The following is a 9,703-nucleotide window of genomic DNA, read 5'->3' as shown; positions in this document are numbered from 1 at the left end:
CCTTGTTCTTAATTTATCATTCGATATGAAAAATACTAAATTCTATTTAAACATAAATCATACATCAATACCAATAATCCTAAATATTTATATATATAACATAATTGGATGTCTCATGACCATTTTCCTTCTGATCAATCTTTTCCTTATTTGTAAAAGTAATGCTAGATATAATTTTAAGGTGTACAAATTCTGCACACTCTCTTTCAAAAAAAGTAAGCCAAATCTACTATTAAAAAAATAATCTTTTTATGTAGATTCTAAATTTACCCATGTGAAAAAAAATTAAGGTGCGCACTTACACCTTAAAAAAAGTACGTCGAAGCGCAAATTGTATTTTGTGCATATTGCATGCAGGTAAAAAACTTTGTAAGAAGTTAATTAGATTAGTGATGATTAATAAATAATCAATTGAGATTAGAACATACGTTTTGACTCTAACAGCAATATTATATAATATCTGCATGCTTTATGCATGGTTAATCATTCACTTTGTACGATCGAGTTACTTTCATTATTTTCCTTTGCGAATGATATTACATGGGAAAAAGAAAGGTTTTAGTTTGTAGCAAAAAAACTTAACATGAGTAAATATGCAAATATTGACCATGCGCGCAGCTTAGGGCCCAGTGATTCCGACAACGTCTTGACCGGCCGAACGGCTCCTTCCCAGTGGCATGTGCCATCGATGCTTTTTATTTTGTGTTTTCTGATTCTGTTTGGTGTTGTTAATTGATAGTGTTTATTTGTTTCCGATACTGTATTTCTGACTTTATGTCGGTGTTGTTTTTGTTGAAGTTTGTTTGTTAGGGTTTTTATTCGTAGGAAAATAAAATGAAATAGACTATTAAACTTTTGTCCATAGTGGTGTTGGGTTCCTCCCTCCTCCGTGTTAGGAGAATGGATGTGTTGTTTACTTTTCTTCCTTTGGAGGATGAAGTTTTGATGCGGGGAGTTTTTTCCTCTGTTTTAATACAGAGAATGATACTCTCTTTTTGAGAGTTCTTATGAAGTTAGACAATGCCCGTCGCAAAAATTTTGTGTATGAGGATGCTTACAACAGATATTAGTTTGACTTGTAATTTATGTCACAGGTGTAACTTCCTTTATAGAAAGAAATGAAACGAAGTTTATTCTTATAAAAAGAAATTAAAAAACAAAATCAGCAAATATTGAAATAGATGATGGTTGCAATGGTATTGGAAAAAACTTATGAAGTCTGGTAGCTAGCCGTCATTCGTAAGTTCGTAACACACGAATACGCTGCATGTCCTGGGTTGAAAATTTAAACAGCAACTGCTCTCTCTCGCGCTCTCTCTCTCTCTCTCTCTCTGTTAGCAATTACACCCTTCTCCCACCATTAAATGCAATCGCACCCTCTCAATACGCTCGGCAATTACTGCTCGCTGCAACATTTTTCTCCATCTTCTCCCAGGCCCTTTATCCTTCCGTTACTGCACTTCTCCATTTCCTGCTCGAAAAACCTCTCCCTCTCTCTCTCTCTCTCTCTCTCTCTCTCAGGATCTTCTTCTTCTCTTCTTCTTCGTCTGTATCACTATTCTCTCCCCCATATCTATCCAAAACTCATACCTGTGCTTCCAAAAGCTCTTACCAAAACCACTTTTGTAGCCCCAAATAGTGGTTTCCCTGCAGCGAGTTAGCCCCAAAACAGATCGGACCCGTCGCATTTTTCGAAGGCTAGCTCCAAACATTGTATATTTAAGTGGTAGGTGGAATTTCTGCACATCTCAGTCTTCGGTTAGTATATAACATTCAGTCCTCTCTCTTTAAGATCAATTTGATGCAGCCAAGCCAAAAAACATAAATATCAGAAATCTAGGTTTCATTTTGTGTCGCAAAATCCATGTTTGATATTCGATATGATGCATTCTTTTGTACCATATCTTACATTTTCTTTTCCATACGTTTCTGTTGCTGTGGATATATAGGTCTAAAGAAAGAAAGGAAACGAAAGTGTGGAGGAGATCATATAGAAAGTGAGAAGGCACAGTTGGATTCTCCGAGATCTTCGCGGACGTTATATAATATTTTTCATTCGTCTTACTCTGATTTTGGTCTGTCCAAAGCCGTATCAGATTTGTCAACCCTATCTTTCTTGGTATTATATACATTCCCCTTTTTCAGTTTTCCACATTGGAAATACATAGGCTTGAGAGACCTTTCCTAAGACCAAAAAACCTCAAGTCAGCTAGCTTTGCCTGCTCATTAACTTAATTTGTCTAATTCCATATGCTTTGCTGAGAGACCTAGTACTCATGCCAGAGAATCTAGGAAAGAAATACGAACCCTTCTAAGCCCTCTAAAGGAGCCCCTAAATATATATATATATATATAAGTGGACGTGTAAAAGCTGTACAGTACTGCTTAAGGGATCGTTGTTTGTGATTTGTGAAATATGCCGGCCGGGATTATGATTCCAGCGAGAAACATGCCACCGATTATTTGAATTAACGGGACTGTCCGTGGATTTGGATCATCCTCAGGGGTTACCCTTGGTCAGGTTAGTCGTTCATGAGACGTTGATGATCGATCTCTCATCATCTTGTTCTTTGATCTCGTTTTCTGCTACTTCATGTTTAATATTTTGGCTAATCAATCAAATTTTGATTTTCGTTTCCTAGGGCCCTATCGTTAATTAGAATGATGGGTCCATGTTTATTTCCAAAAACAAAAATCAAGTTTTGCTGGCTAGCTAGCTAGTCTTCACCAGACAAATTGATTTCTCTTTTTCCCCAAATTGCCTCCAAACATGGGTACTTTTGCTCGGTAAATATGGAATAGCTAATTTCTCATGTAATCATTTCAAATAAGCTTTCTTATGTATCTACATGTTAGGAAATGTGGGTTTCCTTTCTTTTGAGTGGAGATTTTCCATTCCTTTTGTTAGATTGAATACCCATAAGCCTTCGGAGTCTTAAAGATCTGTAGATATGTTCCAGCCTAACATGAATATGGAAGGTCATAATCAGCTTCACCATATGCTAGACATGACTCAGAACACATCTGAAAGTGATATTGCCCGCATTCGAGATGACGACTTCGACAGTGCTACTAAATCCGGCAGCGACAACCATGAAGGTGCCTCCGGTGACGACCAAGACCAACGACCAAAAAAGAAGCGCTACCATCGCCACACACAGCACCAGATCCAGGAAATGGAATCGTAAGCTCCACCTTCACAAATTGGTCACACAATATTACTTCTATTTCGTTTTCAATATCTTTAATTTATACCGAAATCAAAAGAATCCTTCTTTCTTTTCGTTTTTTATTTTAATTCTTTTCTGCTTTTTTTTTTTTGTAATATTTTTAGTTTCTTCAAGGAGTGTCCACACCCAGATGACAAGCAAAGGAAAGAACTGAGCCGTGAATTAGGGTTAGAGCCGTTGCAAATCAAATTTTGGTTCCAAAACAAGCGAACCCAAATGAAGGTAAAAACGTATTTGTGAATCTTGACTCCTACTTTAAAAATATAAACTCTGATCAGAATATGCTATCAAAGTGCTGCGGTTACGATATCTTCCTTTTTCTTTAACATAAAGTGAGCTTACATTATATATAAGCTAGTCAACCCTACTTTTCTCGTTTCATTGTTTCCATTAATTCTGCATTTCCAATTTTAGCTTTTTGCTCATTCTCTGATTTCGCTCTCACAGACCCAACATGAGCGCCATGAGAACACACATCTTAGGACCGATAATGAAAAGCTTCGGGCTGATAACATGCGGTACAGAGACGCTCTCAGCAATTCCTCATGTCCCAATTGTGGTGGCCCAACTGCAATAGGAGAAATGTCCTTTGATGAGCATCATTTGAGACTCGAAAATGCCCGATTAAGGGAAGAGGTACTAGCAATATATGGAAGTATTCATAGTTTTCTGGGTGTGTTATTTTTGTTAACATTGTCCGCAGATCGATGGTCATATTCGACTACTTTTTCCCTTCGATTTTCAGATTGATAGGATTTCAGCTATCGCAGCAAAGTATGTTGGCAAGCCAGTTGTGAACTACCCTCTTCTTTCTCCTCCGGTTCCTCCTCCCCGGCCACTAGAGCTTGGAGTAGGGAATTTCGGTGGGCAGCCAGGCATTGGAGGAGAGATGTATGGTGCCGGAGACCTTCTTAGGTCAATCAGTGCACCGACTGAAGCAGATAAACCTATGATAATTGAGCTTGCGGTTGCAGCTATGGAGGAACTAGTCAAAATGGCACAAATGGGAGAACCCTTATGGATGACAAACCAGCTTGATGGTACTTCTACTCTACATGAAGACGAATATTTTAGAACATTTCCTCGGGGAATTGGACCCAGACCTACGGGCTTCAAATGCGAAGCTTCACGAGAAACTGCAGTTGTTATCATGAACCACATCAACCTTGTTGAGCTTGTAATGGATGTGGTAGGCTTGATTCTATTCTATGAATAGTTTTAGGGCATCAACCATCTAATAATTTACTAATATTGAGCCCTATTAATCTTTGCCATTCCGTTATGCTTATATTCAGGATCAGTGGTCTACAGTGTTTTCTGGGATTGTCTCAAGAGCTATGACTCTGGAAGTACTATCAACTGGTGTGGCAGGGAATTACAATGGAGCACTGCAAGTGGTAAGTATAAGTATATAGAACGTTAGTTCTACTACGTACAGTCACTTTTGTGTGCTCTTTGTACATTTTATTAATCATGTGATTGGCTAAATGAATTATTTTATATTAAAAAAAAATGACGCAATTAATCACATTATTAAAATGGGTAAGAAATACGTAAAAATGACTACAAATAGAATTTTTAATAAAACATATATCTTCTTTTATCTTGAATAATTGTACGTACCGTGTAGAATTAGTAGTTGGGTTTTCAAAATGGAAAACCCAATTATGTGTTTTAATAATTAATCTGGTTCTAATATAAACTCAAATTTGTTTCTTTAGATGACAGCAGAATTCCAAGTTCCTTCACCCTTAGTTCCAACTCGTGAGAGTTATTATGTAAGGTACTGTAAGCAGCTTTCCGATGGGACCTGGGCAGTGGTTGATGTTTCCTTGGACAGTTTGCGCCCTAGTCCTGCAGTCAGGTGTCGAAGAAGACCTTCCGGTTGTTTAATTCAGGAAATGCCTAATGGATACTCAAAGGTGATGGTCATATTAGTACTAGTACTCATGGCTAGATTACTAAATATTTCATGAGTTGGCTTTTTATTTATTAGTCCTTTTATTTTCTAATTTATATATATATATATATATAGGTGACATGGGTTGAGCATGTAGAAGTTGATGATAGAGGTGTTCACAATCTATATCGTCAGCTTGTTAGCTCAGGTCATGCATTTGGTGCAAAACGTTGGGTGGCTACCCTAGATCGGCAATGTGAAAGGCTTGCAAGCGCCATGGCCACAAACATTCCTTCCGGTGATGTTGGTGGTAATTATTCAAACAAACGCCATTCTTTCTAATTTGAGTTAAAAAAAAGAAAAAAAGAAAGATGTTATATAAGAGTGGAAAACTATTGCGTTTGAAATTTTAAAAGTTACCCTTATCTGTCACTATTTAGTCATAACAAATCAAGAAGGAAGAAAGAGTATGTTGAAACTGGCTGAGAGAATGGTGATAAGCTTTTGTGCCGGCGTAAGTGCCTCTACTGCACACACATGGACGACGCTGTCTGGAACAGGGGCAGATGATGTAAGGGTGATGACCCGAAAGAGCATAGATGATCCAGGCAGACCTCCTGGCATTGTTCTTAGTGCCGCTACATCCTTCTGGCTTCCAGTTTCTCCAAAGAGAGTTTTTGATTTTCTGCGTGATGAGAACTATCGAAACGAGGTATATAAACATTATATCCAGAATATCTGAAATTAGTTAATCAATTTGGAAAAATTAATGGTTTCCACTTTTACATATATGCTTGACCCGTATATATTATGTATTAGGCTTCCACAATCTTGGTGGAAACCCATATAATCATGTAAGTTCTAGTTGTCCAGGAAAATAATATATATATGCAACCAAAACACATCAACATTTGAACTATTATGATTCTGCAACTAAGATATGGAAAGTTCATTGTTTTTCTAGGGAATCTATTGCCCAATATTCTTATCTTGTACGTTAAGATCGATGCACTTCTAATATCTGAGGACTGATAAAGTTTTCCACTACTATACATGATATGACATGCGCGCAGTGGGATATTCTTTCGAATGGTGGAGTTGTTCAAGAAATGGCACATATTGCAAATGGGCGGGACACAGGCAACTGCGTGTCTCTACTTCGAGTAAATGTAAATTCGTATATGTTATATATATATATATTGTGATCCTTATTATTGTCGAATATACTACACGTTACCCATTTATATTCTATTTAACACGTTGTGATGTTCTACATATATATATATATATAAATTGTATAAATTTGTAGAGTGCCAATTCAAGCCAGAGCAACATGTTGATATTACAAGAGAGTTGCAATGATCCAACAGCCTCTTTCGTGATATATGCTCCTGTTGACATTGTTGCAATGAATCTCGTACTAAATGGTGGGGACCCAGACTATGTCGCCCTTCTGCCCTCAGGATTTGCCATTCTCCCTGATGGAACCTCAGATCTTGGTGGAGGCGCCATTGGGGAAGCTGACTCTGGCGGATCTCTCCTTACTGTTGCTTTTCAGATCTTGGTTGATTCTGTTCCCACCGCAAAACTTTCTCTTGGGTCAGTTGCAACTGTTAACAATCTTATTGCTTGCACCGTGGAGAGGATTAAGGCTTCTTTGTCACCCGAGAACGCATGATCTGCAAACCTTAAATTGTAGGTAAGTCAGAAGCTAGTAATTTTTTTTTTTTATTGGAAAGCTTACAAGTTGTTCTTTCTCTGCATGGCATCTCTCCTTTTTTTCATTACATTTGGTAAACGACCTTTCCCTTGCCGCGCATTATATACTATCAATGTTCGGCTTTTCATTTATGGGCCGGGTTCCAATTCTTATTAGCTTAGGATTCATTACATTCATATACTGATCAGAGTCTGAGACCTAGTGTGGATTGCAGTACGTTGTACGTACGTCGTGTTCTTATCACCTTTGATCATCGTCTATCATTGTTGCAGTAATTAACAGAAGAAGGAAATTAAAGGCAAGGAAACTAAGAGATGGAAACAAATCATGTGATGAAGAATTTCGGCTTATGTACGTACAAGATTGGAAAAAGTCAAGAGCGCACCTTACTGCATGATCCTTTCTAAGCAGTACTTCACCAAGTCATGTACTGCATTAAGGATTAGGGGTTCGGGTATTGACTTAATTCCTCAAAACGATTAAGAAGTACTTCTACTCATGTTGAACTCCCAGCTTTCACCTTTCTTAAGTACTACTTTGTAGTTAATTAGGGTTTTAAATGAGTGAAGCTTAAATATTAGCACTTGGTGTCTTCTTAATTTTCCTTCTTTGCTTTTGATCATTTAACTATTTCTTAGCTGTGTTTTGCTGAGGCACTACTGCGTGTGAAAGTGAAACCTCACACGGCCTATACTACTTTGTGGCAGAGGGCACTTTACCATTGCAATTTTTTTAGAAGGTAATATTTAATTTTTGAATAGTCAAGAATATATATTTAAGAAAAAAAACACATGTACAGATCGATCTCAGTATAGTACCGTAAGCCTACAATCGCCAACAATTTTAGGAATGGATATTCTAGAAAATAGGAAAATCATCGTGCCATACATGAACAAGCTGCTGCTAGGATAGTATTGCTTATTATATCCTCGATCATAAATTACTAATCGTCAACCTTCGAGATTCCCAACGTACCTAATTTATAAGTACCTGCATCAATAAGTGCTACCTCGATGCACTCTAAGTTGAATTAACCACATCACGTAATAGGAACGAACCCGCAAGCTCCTTTTGCTTATCAATAAAACTTGAAACCCGCAAGCACCTTTTGCAGCTTATTAATGAAATGAAATGATCGATATGATCAATATATAGAAGTAACACATGACTCATGACTTATATATGTGTGTGTGTGTTTATATATATGGTACTACTCATGATGGTTATGTACGATACAATGAGGAGATCGATCGATGTTTATGTGCATTTATGCATGTGTTGTGTTGGTTGGGGGACTTTAATTAGTTTCATAAGGACCCCGCCCTAGTCACCAATTTCATCTACACGTACGTACATATTAATTATTTCTTACAAGTACTACGTACGCGGTAGTTTTCACACCTCGCTTGAATATTGTTGCTAATTATTGTATATATAGTAGTACACTAAAACCTTTACCAGAAGGTTCCTAAGTAATTAATGGAGATCATCATGAGGACTGTGACAATTCCTCAAGACTTCTTTCAATGTAAGTACTAGTGGACGAGGTGGCTTTTGAACTTACATTTAGAGGGCATTATGCGTTAATGTTTTCTTCATTTAATTGCAATTAAGATCACGATGGTCGGATTCAGATTCATGATATTAATTTGGTACAAACTGTTTGATGTTAGATGTGTTTGAATGTTAATTAAGATAAGTTTAGATGTATTTATGTAAAGTTAAAAAAGGTTTTGGATCCTACATGTAAAGAGGTGTTGAGCTAAAAAAAGTTATGAGTCTCACGTGTAAAGAGGTTTTGAGCATGAGATGAATTTAGTAATTTGAGAGTTGGATGTTTGGATGTTAGAAAATGTCTAAATCTGAACCGAACTTAGTTGAGTTCGATCAAGCAACCAAATGCTGCCTAAGCCTTTTGCATTAATTAGAAAATGTAATACCCAAATCTCAAGCTCAAACTCTTAGCAGTTACGTTTGGATGTTGAGTTGAACTGAAATGAGATGAGTTGAGTTGAGTTCTTTATGAATAGTAATGAGTTGAAATAATGAAGTGAGTTTTATGGGCACACCTAAGATAAGTTTAGATGTGTTTGGATGTTAAGATGAGTTTAGATGTATTTATGAGATGTTGAAAAATTTTGTGGGTCCCACATATGAAGAGGTCTTGAGTTGAAAAAGGTTATGGGTCCCACGTGTAAAAAGGTCTTTAGTTGAGTGATGTTTAGTAATTTGGAAATTGTGTGCTTGGATGTTGGGCTAGATATAAATTTGAACTCAACTCAAATGAGCTCAGCTGCTTCCCTGTTTCAAACGTAGTCGTTATACTAGGCCAATGTAGTCTACCTTTACAAAAAAAAAAAAATAGCAAGTGGATTGTGCACTTAAGTGAAACGGTAAGTTTCATGGGTTGGGTTTATGGAGCCTAGTTTATTCTAATGGCAGCCCAATCTGATGACCCAACCTGACAATAATTTGCCATGATTTTTTGGAGAATTTCCATGTTTGTGATTCAAGAATCGCCAAAGAGAAAGTTCATTTGACATTCGCATAATAAATCGCCAAAGCGAAGCTCAAGCATAGAGTTCACACTAGCTCGAGCTATCATCAAACAAAGAGTTCGCTCAGGCTCACTCGAATGAATAACTCAGAAATCATAAAATTAGGATTTTCGTCGTACAACCCTATAAATATGTACTTAATTAACAATATGGTTATCCGGAACAGTGTATTTCACTCCAAAGTGTGTTTGTCATTCATCAAGATAATAAAATCCTCTACAGCTCTGTAGACGTAGGCACATTGACGAAACACGTAAATCTTTGTGTCATGTGATTAATTTCTTGTTTTTCTTTA

At 37.1% G+C, this 9,703-nt stretch overlaps 1 protein-coding gene across 3 annotated transcripts; it reads left to right on the top strand.

Moving 5' to 3' along the window:
* Window positions 1–1,368: 1,368 nt before the first annotated feature.
* LOC108988721 (homeobox-leucine zipper protein HDG2-like) lies at window positions 1,369–7,430 on the top strand. Of its 3 annotated transcripts, none has more exons than XM_018962051.2 (13): window positions 1,369–1,726; window positions 1,950–2,521; window positions 2,909–3,184; window positions 3,335–3,452; window positions 3,678–3,866; window positions 3,976–4,419; window positions 4,526–4,627; window positions 4,952–5,152; window positions 5,266–5,440; window positions 5,571–5,842; window positions 6,204–6,293; window positions 6,440–6,829; window positions 7,123–7,430. In XM_018962051.2, exons 3-12 carry the CDS (start codon window positions 2,952–2,954, stop codon window positions 6,806–6,808), a joined length of 2,193 nt encoding a protein of 730 aa, XP_018817596.1. In that variant the 5' UTR covers window positions 1,369–1,726; window positions 1,950–2,521; window positions 2,909–2,951; the 3' UTR covers window positions 6,809–6,829; window positions 7,123–7,430. The 3 variants fall into 3 exon arrangements, with proteins under 3 accessions (XP_018817596.1, XP_018817597.1, XP_018817594.1); XM_018962052.2 differs by having other exon boundaries at window positions 1,370–1,726; window positions 2,961–3,184; window positions 6,204–6,299; XM_018962049.2 differs by having other exon boundaries at window positions 1,370–1,726; window positions 6,204–6,299.
* The last annotated feature ends 2,273 nt before the right edge of the window (window positions 7,431–9,703 follow it).

This window comes from Juglans regia, chromosome 1 (assembly GCF_001411555.2).
Source record: "Juglans regia cultivar Chandler chromosome 1, Walnut 2.0, whole genome shotgun sequence".
In the NCBI taxonomy this organism is placed as follows: Eukaryota; Viridiplantae; Streptophyta; class Magnoliopsida; order Fagales; family Juglandaceae; genus Juglans; species Juglans regia.
Note: the sequence above shows the minus strand (reverse complement) of the source record. Positions and strands in the feature narration are given on the sequence as shown.